The 17,389-nt window shown below is 61.2% G+C and overlaps 1 protein-coding gene across 1 annotated transcript; it reads right to left on the reverse strand.

The window, feature by feature from the left end:
- Window positions 1–49: 49 nt before the first annotated feature.
- On the reverse strand, window positions 50–14,980 carry SMARCD2 (SWI/SNF related BAF chromatin remodeling complex subunit D2). The gene is made up of 13 exons (XM_080564664.1): window positions 14,796–14,980; window positions 6,802–6,986; window positions 5,221–5,263; window positions 4,566–4,688; window positions 4,327–4,446; window positions 4,050–4,145; window positions 2,987–3,088; window positions 2,538–2,699; window positions 2,190–2,287; window positions 1,765–1,900; window positions 1,478–1,600; window positions 1,287–1,388; window positions 50–1,179 (listed from the first exon to the last, which is right to left on the reverse strand). The coding sequence occupies exons 1-13, from the start codon at window positions 14,961–14,963 to the stop codon at window positions 1,126–1,128; spliced, it is 1,512 nt and encodes a 503-aa protein (XP_080420790.1). The 5' UTR covers window positions 14,964–14,980; the 3' UTR covers window positions 50–1,125.
- Between the last annotated feature and the right edge of the window lie 2,409 nt (window positions 14,981–17,389).

Consider the following 17,389-nt stretch of genomic DNA (forward strand, 5'->3'; position numbering starts at 1 on the left):
CAGGACTCTGCTCCTCACGAAAGAACCCCAGCACACACACACACACAGGTTGCTGCTAACTGGTTTTATTAGAAAATACCCAAAATAGACAAAATGGTTACACAGAAGGCAGAGCAGGCACCCCTGAGCCGTACACCCTGGGAATAATGTAAACGCCCCCCCCCCCCCCCGCCGCCTGCGACCGCCTGGAGAAGGCCGGGATGCGCTGTGAGGGGCGCGCAGGCCTGGGGCCGGCGGGGTAAAGGCACTTCAGCGGGGCCGGTGGGCGGTGGCCCTGTCCCCTTAGCCCCTCACCCCAGCAGCTCCAGTTCTCAGAGCCCCCGGGGCCCCCACTGCCCCCAGGCTCTTGGGACAGAGTGAGCCCTCTGCCCTCCCCCCCCCCATACCTCGTATCAAGCACAGGACAAGGCTCTAGCTAAGTAAAACAGCGGGGGGGGGGGTGGAGCAATCGACTGATTGTCAGAAACAACACTAAAAACTCAGTTACGTATAAAAAGAACAGCTTGGGCCGAGCCAGCCCTCTGCGAACAACGAATGGCTGCATAGTTTGAGGCAATGAGTGCAGTAAGAGGAACTCAATATATTAATCAAATACAAACCCACTGTACAAAACGCTTTTTTTTTTTTTTATAAAACCTGTTCACAAAAAATAGTGCAAAACGTCGGGCACCAGCAGGGCTGGCGTTTGGAATGACAAACTTTGGTTGAAGAGAGGGGCAGGGCTCAGGCCTGCCCTCGTGGTGCTGGGGAGGGCTGGCGGGGCAGGCAGCAAACTCCAGGAGAGGGCTTTGGCCAGAGGCAGGGCGAGGAGGGGAGCGAGGCGGGCAAGGCGCTCGCGGTCTATGCTACAGGGAGAGGCGAAGGGCACGATGCGAAAGCAAGGACGCGTTAATGCAGCAGAGAGGCTGCAGCAGGACTTGGGGGGTGGGGGAAGCGGGGGAACCCTCCGCTGCTCTGCCTGCGGCGAGAGCTTCCTGGCTGAGGGGAGCCCAGGGGTACGAGGGGCTCCGAGTCCCTCCAGGCACGTAGGGTTTGTGCAAGTGCTGTATTTGATTCCAGTAAGAAGTACCGTCAGGCTCAGGCAGCAGGGAGAGGAGAAAGAGCTCCCGAGCCCCCGCTGGCCCCTTAAGTGAGGCGGATCCCAAGCACTTGTTCCAGTTCCTGCCGACGCTGCTGGACCTGGAGGAGGCGAGGGCGGGCGGTCAGGGAATGGGGCTTGGGACAGCCCCTTCCCCCCCTCCCCCATTTCAGCCCACGGGAGCACCCCAACCCGGCACAGAGCCCACCTTGGCGAAGATGTGTCTGCCCACAGCCTCCTGAGCCCAGGGCTGCTGGTAAAACTCAGCTCGCCGCTCCTCCTCGGGGTTCCCGATCACGTCCGTTATGATCTGCGCAAAGCAAAGCGCGGGGGAGAGCGGGTGAGCACCGCACGTGGCTCCCTCCTGCGCTCTCGCCCGGCCCAGCCCTGAAATTTTACTTTGAGGTCCCTCCTCTGGGATTTGATCCATTCCTGGATGAAGTCCTGCGGGTTGTTGCTGAAGCTCAGCATGAAATCGCGCTGTGTCTTCAGCTGGTTGATGGATTCGATGGTCTCGTGGATCTAGAAACGGCAGGAGATGAGAGAGAGCTGCGGGTGAGCGGGCGGGAGTCGGGGTCATGCAAAGTCCCCCTGAACAGGATGCAGCTCAGGGGGCGGCCCCAGGAGACCCGAGCTGCTCCCTGCCTGCACCCCTGGGGGCTCTGGGGGTGGGGGGGACCCCGCACCTTGGCATCCAGGGAGGCGATCTCCTGCTGGTTGGTGGTGGAAGCCAGGAAGTTGCTCATCTGAGCTTTCAGGGGGTCATCCACCTCCACGTCGATGTCGTAGCAGGCCGTCTTCTTCTGGTCGTTGGGGTCCACGCTGGGAGGAGGCAGGGTGTTTGGGGGGGCGGGGAGGGGGGGCTTCCTCAACCTCCATCCTGCCACGGGGAGGGGGGATCCACCCCTCCAAAAGGAACGCAAGCACCCCACGGACTGCCCCTAGGAGCCCCCAGTGTTTGGCTGATCCTTCCCAAGCGCTCACTGCTGCTTGGAGCCGGAGGCTGCTCAGCGCCACGGGGTGCTGGGCCCCCTCAGGGAGGCACCCCCCCCTTCCTCCCGGCAGCCCGCCCCCCTCAGGAGCAGTGCTCAGCACCTCCCCACGCCCCTACCTGATGGTGTGGTTGATGATGATGGGATCTGGGTGCTGCAGGAGCCCTGCCAGCTTCATGGGGATCTCAGAGAAGCGCATGCGGACGCAGTTAAAGATCTGGAGGGGCAGAGCAGAGCGTCAGCTTCTGCTGCTGGGGGCTTCTTCTACCCAGCATGAAGAGGGCCAGGCAGGAGCAGGGACTCCCCCAGCCCTGGTTTGTGCACGGCAAGCTGACGGACGCGCACCAGAGCATGCTTTTTCCGACCTTAACGGGTGGGAAGGGCGCTCTCCTCCCTGCAATGCCCCAGGTGAATGACACTGGCGCAGGGGCGCCCACGAGGCATGCCGAGGAGGGGTGCGGACCGACCTGACGGAAGTAGCGGTTGCAGTTGATGTACTCCTTCTCGTGACTGTCCTGCAGCTTGTTGTGCTTGATGTAGAGCCAGAGTGCCTGCATGATGCTGGCACGGGTCTGGGTGTGCACCCCGAGCAGGCGAGCCAGGCGAGGGTCCAGTTTGTACTGCGGTGGCTGCAGGGACAGGACACACGGCATTAAAGAGAGGAAGGGCTGGCCCTCCTTCAGGCACGGTGCCCCACGCAGCCCTTGTGTCGCTGCAGGCTGTGGGGGCCATGCCTGGAGCTCCTCTCTGCTCCTTTTTATCTCCACTGTGCCCCACACCAAATAACCCCAGAGCATCGCAACAGCCTCATGAGGCTCTTGCCCCAGCCCAGGCTCCTTTGCCCGCTCCAGATGAGCCGTGCTGGCAGGGGGGGCAGCAGGGCACGGGCAGTACCCACGCGGCCCCCAGCACCTACCTGGTGATCCAGCATGAGCAGCAGGGTGCACTTCACATTGACATCGCCAGGACGCTTCACTTGGAAGCCGTCAGTCTCCTGGGTCGTGGGCAGTCGGTGCCACTACGAGAGAGCAAGGGGTGACTCTTGAAGCAAGCCAAGCACTAACAGGGCCCAGGAGATGACAGAGCCAGTGCCTGGGCTCTGGGCAGGCAGGCAGACAGCCTGGACCCTCCTTGCCCCCCCAGGCAGTCCCTGGGAGCCCAATCCATCCACCCAGGGAGCCCACTCCGTCCTGTGGACACTGGTGTGCTTCAGCCCAGAGATGGCTGTAGGCAGTTTGGGTGGACTGCTTGAGTTACAGCCCGAGCACTTGACACCGAAGGCTCAAACAGCTCCTGGGGTCCTGCTACAGCCACCGCAGGGGCTGGATGTCACAGCTGCTCTCACAAGCCATCCCACATGTGATGGGGATTCACCTCCACCAAGGGGGTACCACCACAAAACGGGTGCTTCCCACGGGAACAGAATGAGCTGGGTGCAGGGAAAGCCTGCATCAGGCAGAAGCACCCAAAAAAGATCTGATCCCACTGACAGGGCATCATCACCTGTGTCTGGCCCCAGATTCGCAGATCTCTTGGGGGCCTGGGACTGCCTGCAAGTCATACATCAGAGCCACATCCTTGCTGCAGCCTGACATCTCTCGGCTCCAGCTGTGGACTTGCAGGTGTGAGGGGGTTAAGAGCCAACCCTGGGGCAGCCAGGAGCTGCAGCCTGCTGCTGGGAGCCATCCAGGTGAGCCAGGCTGCTAGCCGGCCCCACAGAACTGAAAGCTGCAGCCTGGAAAGCACGGCAGTGTGGTCCCCGGGGAGGGCTCGGCACCGCTCCCCTGTGTACACAGCACCACCAGAGCTGCCTCTCCGCCCCAAGGAACCCAGTGAGCCTTGCTGATGCTGGGCTGGGGAGCTGAGCACCTGCAAGGTAAGCGGCAGGACCATCTCCCTTCTCCCATTGCATCAACCAGTTCTCCCCATCCTGCCTAGGGCACAGAGGCAGCCCTGCAACACAGCCCGGCACGCCTCACCTCCACCAGATGGTTGTCTGGCCCGTACAGCTCTTTGTCCAGCTCGATGACGAGGCTCTTGAAAAAGGAGGAGAACTTCCTCTTCTGCTTGCTTGGCTGCAAAACAGAGCATGTGAGGCTTGGCCTGATGCTGCCAACCACGGAGGGCCCCAGCCCAAATCACCGCCTCCAGCACCCAGGGAGCCAAGCGCATCGCAGCTTGGCTCTCAGCACAGAGCACTGCGAAACCAGCACAGCCTTCCTACCACTCCTGCTTCATCCCTGCCCATCTCCTTACGTCCTCCAGCAGTTTGCCCTCCACACGTAGCTCCCAGGAGGCCACACGCTCACCACCCTCCCCTTCTTCTTTGGCTGGGGTGAAAGTGTTGGAGATGTAAATCCTCAGCTTCCGCTTTTGCTGTGGAACAGGAAAACAAAGAGGGGAGCGCTTGGAGCGGGAGGGGGGCTGGCAGCACCCATCTCGCAGTCTCCTACCTCCACCCCCCCAGCTGCTTGCCCCTGTGCTCCGTCACGCACCGTCAGCGGTTTCTTAATGGCCTCCTGAATCTCCATCCTCTTCCGAGCGATGGTTTGGTCCAGCTTGCGCTCAAAGGCAAGGAGGTCCATGTAGGCCTGGGATTCTGGGACCAGTTCCCGGATCTGTCAAGTGGAAACAGTCAGTCAGGACGGTGCTGCAGCCCCCACATCCAACCCCAGCAACTCTTGTCAGCACCAGACTGACGCACCAAGGAGTAACCAAGCGGTGAGCCTGGCACAACAGCACCATTTCTCACTTCAGACAAAGACAAAGAGCCTTGCAAAGCTCTCCCCAGATCACAGAGCTGTACTGTTTGGAGCTTGTCACCATGCCAGACAGCCTGCCCTGGGTCACAGGCAGGTAACTAAACTCTGTGCTGTCAAAAGAGACCCCCAGGAGAGAAGCTCAGGAGCGACCTGGAGTCTCCACCCTAAGCCACTTCTGCTCCTTGCTCGCCAAAGTCCTGCTTGTCCAACCTGTGCACACCCTGCTACACTCTCCTGCTACCCCCCAGGATGAGACAGAAATCTTCCAGGCCAGTTTGGGACTGAGCAGAAGCAGCGAGCAAGCAGAACGCGGCCCAGTGAGATCACGATCCTCCTCCCACGGGGACCTCCTCACTCCAACATCACCTCGCACCGCGGTGACACTCACCCTCTGTGGCAGGACCTTGTCGGCCATCTTCCTCCTTTTCACCCTGCAAGAAGCATGGATAGGAAAAAACAAAACTTAACCCTGCAGCAATTGCAGGACATTGTGGGTCTTGCTGCCTGCCTCATCTTGGGGGCCACTGCCCAGAGCCCGGTGGTTCTTTTGGCCACTTCCAGGCATGATGCATGGGGCCAGGCTCCGGGGAGGTGTCACGGTGGCAATGCCAGCTGCGTGCCATGAGCACTGCTCAGTCTGAGGCCGGTTCCAGGCTCCTGCTGCAGCAAACGGCGCGATCCGAGGGGGCAAGTCCCCTGCCAGGGCTGCTCTAGGGGACTGGCACTTGGAGTTGCAGGAAGGGGATGAAGAAAGTCTGTGAGAGCATCTAGAGTACATGCCCTTGGAGCGAGTGGATAAGAGATTACATCCCTGTGGGCAAGCCAAGGCAACTGCAGAGGGGGAGGTGTGGGAGCTCTACACCAGCAGGGAAAGAAACCTAGTCCCTGGGCCCATTTTGCTGTGCAGCTCCCAGAAACAAGGAGAAACACACAGGAAAATGCTGTCATCTTCTGCCCCGTTTCTTACTCAGATGTGTAGAGTCCAGCACGGGGGGAGTTTCACTTCCCTTGGCAGCACCTAAACCAGCAGGGCAGGAAATGTGGCATCAATGCTGCCATCCGGAGGTGTCCCAGGATTTGGCCACTAAGGGCTGGCAGGTCCTGGCCCACCACCCCGCAGCCAGCTGGGAGCAAGGAAGCTCGGCCGGGCCCCGCACACAGCCCTGAGCTCCCCGGCCAAGCATGGCTGATCCCACACGGCCGTGGCCTTATCCGGCTGCTGATGTCCTCGTTCAGCAGGCGAGGATGTCTCTGCCCCTCATCCTTAACCCCCAAATTGCTCTGGAGCACTAAATGGATGTGCAGCCCTGGCACAGAGACTGTGACTCCCTGTGAAGGAATCAAAAAGCCCTGCTGTGCAGCAAGGGCAGGGAGCAGGACCTGCACGTCCATTAGGACCGAGGGACCCTGAGAAACAGCCTCCAGTAATCAAGAAACCCTTGTGGAAACAGGAACAGGGAAAGCAGCCTTGTAAACAAGCAAGGAGCTGCTGGCAGAGCCCCATGGCTCAGAGACCAGCCCAAGCTGCCACACTGAGATCGCAGCCCCGCGGAGCATCCCTGCAACTTGCTGCCCCCATCAATGCTGCTTGGGAGCAGTCTGCCTCGTGCCAGGGCTAGGAATGAGCACCCAGCTACATCTGTGCCTGCCAGGAACAGCACGGCCTCCCTTGAGAAGGGGGCGAAAGACCCTGAGGAGCCGGTGCTGAAGCCAACATGCGCAGCGAGGCTTTTTGGTTACCGGTGCTCCTAGCGAGGGGAAGCCGCAGACCAAGGGATCTGTCCCCCAAACTCACCCGCCGCTACCGCTCCGCACCCCAGCGGCGAGCTCTGGCAGCTCTCCCCCTGCTGGGGGTTGAGCCGTGCTGTGGGTTTTGGCGGAGCAAAGCAACCGGGAGGCAGCGGCCGGACCCGGCAGGTCAACCCCCTGCCTCCAGCCTGGCTGCGGGTGCTCCTGCGCCACCCCTTACCCTCTCCGCTGGCTGGCCATCGGCGGCTGCGACTGAGGGGCCAGCAGACGCTTCCTGAACGGGTCCATCATCGACTGCGGCAGGCCAGGTCTCAGCGGGGAGGCTGCTCCGTACGGGGGTGCTCCGGGCGGGCCCACCTGCAGCCCCGCCATGGGCATCCGGCTGCCTGGCGGCATCCCGGGGCGCTGGTGGGGGAGAGAGGAGAGCGGGCATTAAACTTGGGCCCTTAACCAGGGAAAGGGGTCAGGAGCAGCAGCCTTAATTCCTCCAGGAAGAGCAAGAGGGAAGCAGGAGGAGGAGAAGGCACTGACCGCAGGGGCCTCACCCCAAGGACGGATGCAGGGCCGGGGACACCCAGTGTGCTGGCAGGCGCGGAGCCGAGCCACTGCCGTGCTCCTCCCCACGCGGAGAGGGACATCGGACCTGCGGCGGCACAGACCTGTCACCCCGGGGACCGCTGATGGCAGCATGGGTTGAGCGGTGGGTTTGTCTCCGGGGCTGGTGGCTGTTCCTCCTGGTAGCGCCCCTTCCTAACAGCCCGGTCACTAGGCCGACGTGCGGGGAGGAAGCTGAGCCCTGGGGATGGGGACGTCCCCTGCGGGCAGGGGATGGAGGCGAGGGCTCATCCCCACCAGCACTCCGGCTCCTGCCGCATCCTTTCCCCTCCGGGCACCCAGAAGGGGCATTTACAAGCCCCTTAACCACTTCTGCCAGGAGTCCTGACCTGGGGCAGCACCCGCAGCCCCTTGGCCAGCACCAGCCCCGCCAGCTCGCGGGTGCCACTGGCTCTGCCCCGCGCACAGCCCCCGGGCCCTTGACAAACGGTCGCAGCATCCTGCAGCCTGTCTCTACCTGCTCCAGCACGCCTTGCTGGCGCTCTGAGCCAAAACCCTCGTGGGATCCTTTGATCCTCCAGCTCCCCACCGGTGAGGAGCTGGCGAGGCCGGGAAAGCCACCGAGCCAGCAGAGCAGCATTTCTCCCCTGCCACAGGCTCCTCGACATGCCAAGACAATCCCCGTGGCTCCTCTCCCGCCTTCGCTCCTGACCCGCATCCCGGGGACGGAATTGAGGCTTCGGTGGAGAAGAACTAACGAAGCCGCCTCGTTATCCCGAAGGGGCCAGGAGCCTGGCAAGGAGAGCTCAGCAGCAGGCAATGCTGCAGGCTGACGAGTTGATCTACGTGCAGGTATTAATTGCAGTGCAAACCTGGTGCGAGACCACCACTGGCAGCCTGCCTGGCCTCAGCAGCCTTTTTCAGGCAGGCTCAGAGCCACGGCGGGTGGTCGGAGCCCAAACCCACTCACCTCCTTGCTGCTGTGGCTGAAAAAACAGTACATGGAAGAGCTCCAGGAGCAAGAACGGCTCTTCCTCCAGAACCACCAGCATCTCCGCAAATGCCAAACCCAGCTGGAAATCCCCAAAATACCAGCCTCGGCATCAAGAAGTGTCTCACAGCTGGAAATCCAAGCAGCAGCAGGCCAGGAAGGGGCAGGATCAGGACTGCACGCTGCGTTTCAAAAATACACACACGAAGCCTGTTGCACAACCATACGCTGCTCTCACCTTTGCTCAGCTTGCCTTTGAAGCTGCACCTACAGCGCCACAGCTCACCAACCTGCCTGCGCTGCAAGGCAAAAGCTTTTTCCTAACAGCCCCCAGATGTTTTTCTCCCTTTGATCAGCCACATTTGGGCAATGGCTCGCGACGAGCAGGACCGCACAGGCGTTTTCTGCGCGGTCCTGCTCACTGCAGCTCCTTGCCCGGGGCTGTTCAGCAGCACAGCGTGGCTACAGGAGGACCGTGCTCCGGGAACTGCGCTGAATTGCCTGCAAGGGCTTCTGAAGAACAAGCGAACCAGGAAAAGGAGCTGCGAAACTTGTAATTAGCAAATAAGAAATAGGGAAACCCCCAGCAAAGCTGCTCAGGGCCAAGGCTACATGCAGTCACCCGTGACTGTGTCTAAGAGCCCCAGAGCCACCAGCAGCATGGAGAAGACAAATGGCCACCAAGGAAACACCTGGGTGTTTCTCTAGCACATGCAGAAGACCGTCCGCGGTGCCACAGTGAAACCAGGGCTTCACAAGTTCCCTGCATGCAGCTTGACACGGCTGCAGGACGAGGACCCGCTGCGCGAGCCCACGGCTGGGGGAGACGCTGCGGGCAGCTTTCTCGAGCAGCTCTGAGACGACACGGCCACGACCAGCTCCTGTTCCCCCGGCACTGACACCAGGCCCTGAGGTCCCTGTGCCACTCCCTGGGTCACCTTGCTGAATCCATCCCCGAAATGAGCGATAAGGGGGCTGTCTGAAACGATCCGAGGTCTTCAACAGCTCCACACAGGGGTGATGTCTACCGCAAGGTCTCCCACGCATCGGTCTGCTCGCTGGGAGGCCAGAGACTGCTCAGACCCAGGGAGAGGAGAAGCTTCAGTCGGCCGGGAGAGAGGCAGCGCGAGGACGCACGGACCTGTCGTACTGAAGACTCGAACATCCCTTCCACAGACGGCCGAGAACCGTCAGCCTCAGTGAAGCTGCCCGGGGAGCGAGCCCTTCGCGGATCCGCATTTGATCATTTTGACAAGGCAGAACCCTCCGCGTATGTTTCCTTCTCTGCTTCCCCTTAAGGTTTGCAAAGAGCAGACGGAGAAGTCTCTCAGCAAAGCAGGGCAGCCTCTGCTGTGTCCAGCCGGCAGCATCTGGGGCCGCCAGCCCCCTCGCCTAAAGGCTGCGGGCTCCCGGCATGCAAACACAGCGCAGCCTTAAAAAGCTCTGGTTAAGCCGTTAAGCAGCATTACAGCCCCAGCGGGGTGAAGCCTCCAGCACCCTTCAGAAGCCCTGGAAATGAGCAGGATGCAAGAGGCTTTAAATTCAGGAAATTTTATTAGAGCAGCTCAAACTGAGACCTTCCTCCCATCCTTCCTGGCTAACGGAGCTCTGTGGAGCAGGCTCGGGGGCTCCATCCACTCCTCTTCACCCGGGGCAGCGCTCTGCTCCTGCCCCTTCCAGACACCTCCTCGTCCTCCCCTCTCTGTCCCACCACCGCCGCCTCCTCCTCCTCCTCCTCCTCCTGCCAGCGGGGCGGACAAAGGGCAAAATCTCGCAAGCTCCGCTCCAAGGAACGAGCTGGATGGCATCCAGCCCTCCCCGTGGAGAATGAGGAGAGCCATTTGGAAATGGGACAGAAAACAGCTTGTTTCTGCTCCCTGCCAAAGCTGAAAGAACGAACGGGGCTGGCTGCAGTGCGGCGGTTCATCCCAGGTCAGCGTGCAGGCCTCTTGCATTCGGGGAGCTCTGTTTAGAGTCAGCTTCGATTGGATCTAGCGGGGGCTGGAATGCCTCTCGATGGACATTCGGGCGCGTGGTAGGAGCCTCCCAGCTTGCCAAAGGCCTCTTCTCGAGGAAGGGCAGGCCAGAAATCAGATGCTGGTAGCAGAAAGGGAAAAGCGAGGGGAACAATAAACTGGAGGATGGATCTGCGAGAAGGCAGGCTCGGGAGCGAGTTGGAAGAAAAGCAGCGGTTCAGAGAACAGCTCCAGAGTCTCTCCCTGCCCTTCCTCCGAGAGCACGGATCTTCCCTGCAGCCCCCCAAGGAGGGGGAAGCTCTTCCCAGGCACGGCACAAACAAAGGGACCATCTGCGTCGAAAACAAGAGCTCGCCCGTCCCACCACGCCCCTCACCAGGAACGTGAGCGCAGCGCGCGCGCTCCCGAGGGCCACCACGTGAAGGACACGTGCGTGCGAGAGGGCTGAAATGCCCCGAGCCCCCGCAGGCTTCCTGCGGATTCCCCAAAACACAGCCTTGAGAAGCGCTCATTAAAAACGCCAGCCGGCCGGCCCTTCCTGACGCACATCCCGTTTTGGCTCTGTGCAGAAAGGAGCGAGCGCTCCTTGCACACACTGAGGCTCGGGGAGAGAGAGCCCACGTGCATCGTCGCCTGGGGCTTTGGAAGCTGAGCCTGGAGCGGTGCCAGGGGACGGCTCTTCCTGCGAGCTCCTCCAGCTTCCCGTTGTGCCACAGGCAAAAAGCAAAATCCCGCTCGGACAGGATCCCAGCTCTGCATCGGGCTGGGCTCACAGACAGCTCGATCGCCCCAAACCACGGCTTGGGATGGCCCCGCAGCACGCCTCCGAAGGCTGCTGTGCCTCCGTTCATTCTTATCCACGAGCAAATCCCTCCTGGGAGGGCGCCAGGAAGAGCCCGGGTTAGCATCGGCAGCGACCTTCAGCAGGAAGGCGTTACTGCCGCCGGGGCGCCGCTGCGCACCGTGAGCTCTCGCACAGCGCCTCGCTCCCAGCCAGCCCCGAGCCACGGGCAGGCCGCTGCACGGGGGCAGCTCGCGATCCTCTGAAGACCGGCCGCGTTTCAGGAGTCGGAGTCTCCGCTAAAAACTTGCGGGCGAGGAAGCAGTAAATTAAAGGAAGAACGGCAAAGCGACAGGCGACAACGCTGAGCAGACTGAGGACGCGTGCTGGCAACGCTTCAAGCACCAGCCGAGATATTCGGGTCCTGACAAACCTGCCTGCCTGGGGCCTCATATCCGCAGCCACAGATGTTCCAGGTCAGAGGCTCCGGCTGCCCCACCGCGAGCCGTGCGGGCTGCGCCGCTCGTGTCAGGACCCAGGCAGCAGCTCCGCTGCCCTCGGCACGAGCATGCCGGGCTTGTGCACTGCGCCACGCGGGCTCGGGGGGAAAGGCCACGTTAGTGAAGTTTCCTCCGCAGCTTCCACGCTACAGGGACCTGGCGGGCATACAGAAGCGATGCGCGAGTTACGGCCCGGGACCTTCACCTCGTGCCGACGTGCTGCGTTCGCCCTCCCTGCAGAGCAGTACGATGAGGGTGGGACGGGGGGAGGAGGCGGCAAGAAGAGCGACCCGAAGAAAAGAGACCGCAGCAGGCGGAGAAAGGAGAAGGCAAGGGATTTAAATGATAACACAGGTGTTAACGCAAGCAGGAACAAGGAAGAAAGGTGTTTGGTTCCCACTTGAAAGAGAAACTGCGGTAGCCTCGGTAAGGCAGCACAGAGGCACCCATGGGAAGAGCAGTGCCTGGCACAAAACGCTGCCCAGATGTCCAGGGAACGGCGCCGAGAGCCCCCGAGCGGAGGAAGACGGAGCAAGGGCCTTCGGCACCAAGTTCTGGAGATGCTTCCCACCGAGCAGAACCTCACTGCCATGTTTCCACCAGAGAAACAAAGGGTGCTCCGGCCTCTGTGGTTGCCCGCCTCCCTCTTGCCCCGAGAGGAGAGCATTTCTCTGCTTTGTATCATCGCTTCAATTAACTGGATGCTCAGCCTCTGATGAAACCTGCCTTGGAAACCGTCTCCCCCGGGAAGGGTGGGTCACGCAGCCGGGCACGAGGCCGGTCCCTGCTTTGTGTCGCAGCTCCAGCCCCAGCCATCGTGCCCGAGCTGCCTCCGAGCCAGCCCCGCTCACCCAACGAGCTGGAAGCCCGCTTTCCTCCTCCCCAGCGTGGATCCAGTGGATCTGCACCAGGGCAGAAGGATGTGCAGACGGCGAGCCCCAAGCCCTGCCCTGGCCATCCAGAGCCCCACTCCACGAGGAGTCAGAGCAGCTGAGCCTCCTGGTTCCTCCGAAATCACTTCGTTAGCAGTTGTTTGGATTGCAACAGCCTTTCCGTCCCATGGAAATGGGATTCCTTCCTGTCAACAAGTGCCAGTGAAACCCTTTTAACGTGGCACTTCACTAACTCTGCTTTTTGCCGCTGATCCGAGCCAGCAAAGCAAAAGCACAGGCAAACTTCAAGGCCAGAGCCCCATTTTGCACAACCCTTTCCCCACTGCACGACCCGTGTTAAAGAACTGTGTCACGGAGCCAAGCCTGCTCCCTGCCGCAGCGTCAATCTCATGTCTCGGGAGAAACCTCCCGAGCCTGAAACTTGCACCACAATAAACAGAAGAAACTCCCGTTGAATTTACACAGACCTGCGCGCCGTGATGCGGGCATCTGCCACCGAGCAGCTGATCGCCCGTTCCCTGAGCACGCTCCTGAAAATCCCTCTCCTTTCTGCTCTGGAAGCATCAGCTCCCACTGGTGCCAGAGGGAGTTGTCCTCTTGAATTCCCTCCTTGAGCTGCTGGTGAATAACCAGACGCGCAAGGATGTCAGAGGATTAGCATATGTTTAATAATCCACTGATTAAGGAGCCCCTAAGCGCTCACTGGCATAGATGAGGGCTGTTGTGTTTTCTAGTGGCCAAACAATGGACAAAGTTCTTCGTTACACCAGGGCATAACGGAGCAGAAGGGGCCTGAGTCACTCGCTACCCCCCGAGAGGTCCCGCGGGCACGGCAGGGCTGACCGCTCAGCGGGGAGGAGCTGCTTTCCACCGCCTGGAAATTGCAAAACAAAGGCCAGACCGTATTGATTAGACCCGCTCTCCCCTCCCGCTGCAAGACGACCGCCAGCGAGCAGCCGGCCAGACACAGCCCACGGCCAGACACAGCCCACGCTGCTCGCTGCCGCCCCGCGCCGTGTGGACTGAGCGAAGGCTGCAGCACGGTGCCATATGCTCGGTCCCACCCTACCCCATCCACATGCTCCCGGCACCTGCTCCAAGCACGGCGTTTTGGCCGGCGCGGGGGGAAAACAAGCATATGTTCTCCTGTTTACCCGCAGCGGAGCAGCGAGCGATGCCCGGCCGGATTTTGCACCCTGCTGCAGGGCAAACCCTCAGGATCCCGCCCGGCCCTCGAGCCTTTGAGTCGAGTTACAGCCGATGCACGCCCGGATCGGTCTTGGCTGCGCCGTCTCAGTTTTCACTTCTGGGCTTTTCGGCTTCCCGGGTCGTTTCCTCGTTTTCTATTAGCCAGGTTTACAAGTTGGAAATTCCCTCGGCTTCATCGATCTCTTAAGTTTTAATTCGCGCAAACAACGCGGCAGCACTGGGGGAGGCGATCGGCGGTGGTTGAGAACACGTTGCACAACCGGGCGCCTCCATTTCCAGCCCGTCTGCAAGACGGTGCTTTGCACCAGAACCAAAATAATCGCCCCGCGTGCACGAGCGACCCAACAGGCGAGCTGCACGCACAGGGGGAGGCCGCAAGCGAGCGTCAGACAAAATCCCTCTCTTACAAAACACTTGCAGGCAGAAGAAAGAGCAGTTTTTGTGGCTTCTCCGGGACTGCTGATCGGATTTCCTTTCCCGGCCCTTGCCTGTCCCCATTCTTCCCCCTAATATCTGCAAGCACCTGCATCGCCGTCTCTCCAGCTTCTTCCTGAAGACACGCGGCTGAAGTTTTAAACGGTTGCCTCTAAGTTTGCAAAGGATGCGGGCGAATGGGTTTCGGGGCATGAGACGTGCAACGGCGGCCGGGCTGCGAAGGCAGAGCCGCGCGCAGAGCGTCCTGCAGCGGCTCGCGCCTCCCCGCTGGGTTTTCTCCCATCGCCAGCGGCCCCCCGAGGGTGCCCGACGAGGACCCCCCCCGGCCCCAAACACTGCTGTAGGGCTGATCGCTTCGCCTCCTGCAACTTTTACGGGAATTTCCAAGCGCTCACGGCGGAGGCACAAGCAGGCGCTTCGGAGGACGCGGGCCTGGCAAACCTGCAGCCCCCCCGAGGCGCCTCGGGCTTTTTTGGGGGCCCGGGGGTGCCACCTGCCCTGAGCCGAGCCCGCGGGGGCTCCGCTGGGGGGGCTCGGGCTGCGTCCGCCCCACGGGAAGGGCCCCAACGGCCGGGCTGGGTGCCGGGGGGGGGCCTACGGGGTTCGAAGCTCCAGGGCTGCCCCCCCCGGCCCAGCGACGGCTCATGAGGCCTCCAAGACCCCATAACACCCCCCCGGCCCCAACGCCCTCAGGGCCCCCCCGGAGACCCCTCACTTAGGGCCCCCCGAGACCCCTCCGGGCCCCCCCGAGCCCTCCCGTCCCGACCCCAGCCCCCCTCAGGACCCCCCCGCCCCGGCCTTAGCCCCCCTCAGGACCCCTCCCGGCCCGAGCACCCCTCAGCCCCCTCCCCCCCCGGTCCCCCGGCCCCCCCACCTGGTACTGCGCGGCCGCGGGCCCCATGGGCCGGTAGCCCGGAGCCGCAGCGGTTGCCGGAGCCGGGCTGGGGCCTCTCATGATGCCGGGCCCGGGCCCGGGGGGCGGCGGGGCGGCGGGGGCGGCGGGCGGCAGGGGGCTGAGCGGGAAGGCGCCGCGGGCGGCCATGGCGGGGCCGGGCGGGCGGGGGGGGGGGGCGGGGGGGGGCGGCCCCGCCCGCGCTGCGATCGGAAGCGGCGGCGGCGGCGGCCGGGGCTGGAGGCAGCGCGCGGCACCCGCAGGCCCCGCCCCCCGCGCAGGCCGCGCCCCCTCGCCCGCAGCCCCGCCCCCGAGGGCAGCCCCGCCCCGCTCGTGACCACGCCCCCGAGGGCAGAGCTGCGGCCCGGCAGGGCGGGCAGGCGTGGGGGGGTGCGGGGGTGTGTGTGTGTGTGTGTGTGGGTGTGTACATGTGTGTGTGTGTGGGTGTGTGTGTGTGTGTGTGTACGTGTGTGTGTGTGTGTGTGTACGTGTGTGCGTGTGTACGTGTGTGCGTGTGTACGTGTGTGTGTGTGTGTGTGTGTGTACATGTGTGTGTGTGTACATGTGTGTGTGTGTACATGTGTGTGTGTACGTGTGTGTGTGTGTACGTGTGTGTGTGTACATGTGTGTGTGTGTGTACGTGTGTGTGTGTACGTGTGTGTGTACGTGTGTGTGTGTGTGTGTGTACGTGTGTGTGTGTGTGTGTGTACGTGTGTGTGTGTGTGTGTACATGTGTGTGTGTGTGTGTGTGTGGGTGTGTACGTGTGTGTGTGTGTACGTGTGTGTGTGTGTGTGCGTGTGTGTGTGTACGTGTGTGTGTACATGTGTGTGTGTGTGTACGTGTGTGTGTGTACGTGTGTGTGTACATGTGTGTGTGTACATGTGTGTGCATGCATGTGTGTGTCCATACATGTGTGTGCATGGGTGTGCATGTGCGTGTGTGTCAGTGTGTGCGTCGTGTATATGTGCGTGTGTACATGTGTGTGTGCAAGTGTACATGTTTGTGTGCATGTGCGTACATGCGTGTACGATGTACGTGTGTGTACGATGTACGTGTGTGTACATGTGTGTGTATGTGTGTACATGTGTGTAAATGTGTGTGAGTGTGTTTGCATGTGTGTACATGTGTGTACGTGTGTGTGTGTGCATGCATGTGTGTGTGGGGTGTGCACGTGTGAGTGTACGTGTGTATGCAAGTGTACATGTATGTGTGCATGTGTGCATATGTGTGTGCGTGTACATGTGTATTTGTGTACATGTGTGTGTACATGTGCGTGTGCATGCATGTGCATGGGTGTGTGTGTGTTTGAGTGTGTGTGTGCAGGTGTACATGTATGTGTGCATGTGTGCATATGTGCATACGATATACGTGTGTACAATGCACGTGTGTACATGTGTGTGTACATGTGTGAGCGTGTTTGTATGTGTGTACATGTGTGTGTGAGTACATGTGTGTACGTGTGTGTGAGTGTGTTCATTGCTGTCCACCAGTGCATGCATGTGCATGTATGTGTGCACATGTGTGCATGCCTACGCATGTGTTTGTGTGTGTGGGGGTGCGTACAGACGTGGGGGCGAGGGCACGCACGTGTGTGTCAGTGTGCGGGTGCGTGCACGGGTGTGCGCGTGCGCAGCCCGGGCGTGACAAAGGCTTTGTGCGGCGCTGGGCACTGAGCGACCCTGGGCACAGCCACGCGGGCGAGGGCCGCGCAGCGCAAGGCCTGCGGCACCGGGGCCTGCGGTGCCCTCCTGGCCCTCCGGCCGCATCCCTTTTGGCCCACACGGGGTGTGGCGGGGAGGGCAGCGGCCGGGCCATCCCCCAGATGGGATGCGAAAGGCTTTTTATCTTCTAGCACCGGATTGGGAGTAATAAAGTGGATGTTTAACAGACCTTCAGCTGGAACTGCAAGTGAAAATGGGCACCCTGAGGGGGACGGGGCCCTCTGGCAGCTCCGGCGTGCTGTGACGGGCCTCATAACAGGGTGGCCGAAAAATCCCAGTGTTCACGTAGGGGTGTTCGTTGTTTCCTGTTTCTCTTTTCCATCCCATGCTGCGAGGCTGCTGCTCGTCGCTGCCCTGCAGCTTGTGGGGTCAGGGCTGGCCCTGAGCTGCTTTGTGGCCGTGCCGTGAGGAGTCCCTGGAGGGGCTCAGATGGGGAGATGTGGCAACGCTGCCAAGTGCCCTGCTGTCGGTCTGCTTACCCAGAAATCAGGCCCCACAAGCAGGGTGTCCCCTTTGAGCTTTGCTTCATGAGCACTAGATGGAGCAAAGCACCAAAAAAGTGAATTTTCCTGTTAAATTACATCTCCCACATCACTGCTATTTGAGTCAGTCCTGGTGGTAGACCCCCACGTCTGGAAGAAATGGGGATGAAAGGAGGTTTGGGGGCACTTTGTGCTCCCTGCCTGGGGCTATCCTTGCCTGGGTCTCGCTCTGCCTCCCTGCCTGCATGCTTCCACCGCATGCACCATTATTAAAATCCGTGTCTTCCCTTTGGAAGGGCTGACACTTCATTAAGCAGAACATGAAGCCCTGCTCCAGTGGCAATTATAGAGCCGCTAATAACCCTTAATGAA

Source organism: Anser brachyrhynchus, assembly GCF_964034855.1.
Source record: "Anser brachyrhynchus genome assembly, chromosome: 22".
Lineage (NCBI taxonomy): Eukaryota > Metazoa > Chordata > Aves > Anseriformes > Anatidae > Anser > Anser brachyrhynchus.

What these genes read in the sequence shown, in the direction of transcription:
- SMARCD2 (XM_080564664.1), bottom strand. Translation starts at nt 14,963, where the DNA reads ATGGCCGCCCGCGGCGCCTTCCCGCTCAGCCCCCTGCCGCCCGCCGCC. An exon ending in TGCTCATGCTGGATCACCAG is followed by an intron (nt 2,700 to 2,986) that starts GTAGGTGCTGGG and finishes CTGTCCCTGCAG; the next exon opens with CCACCGCAGTACAAACTGGA. An exon ending in GCAACCGCTACTTCCGTCAG is followed by an intron (nt 2,288 to 2,537) that starts GTCGGTCCGCAC and finishes CTGCCCCTCCAG; the next exon opens with ATCTTTAACTGCGTCCGCAT.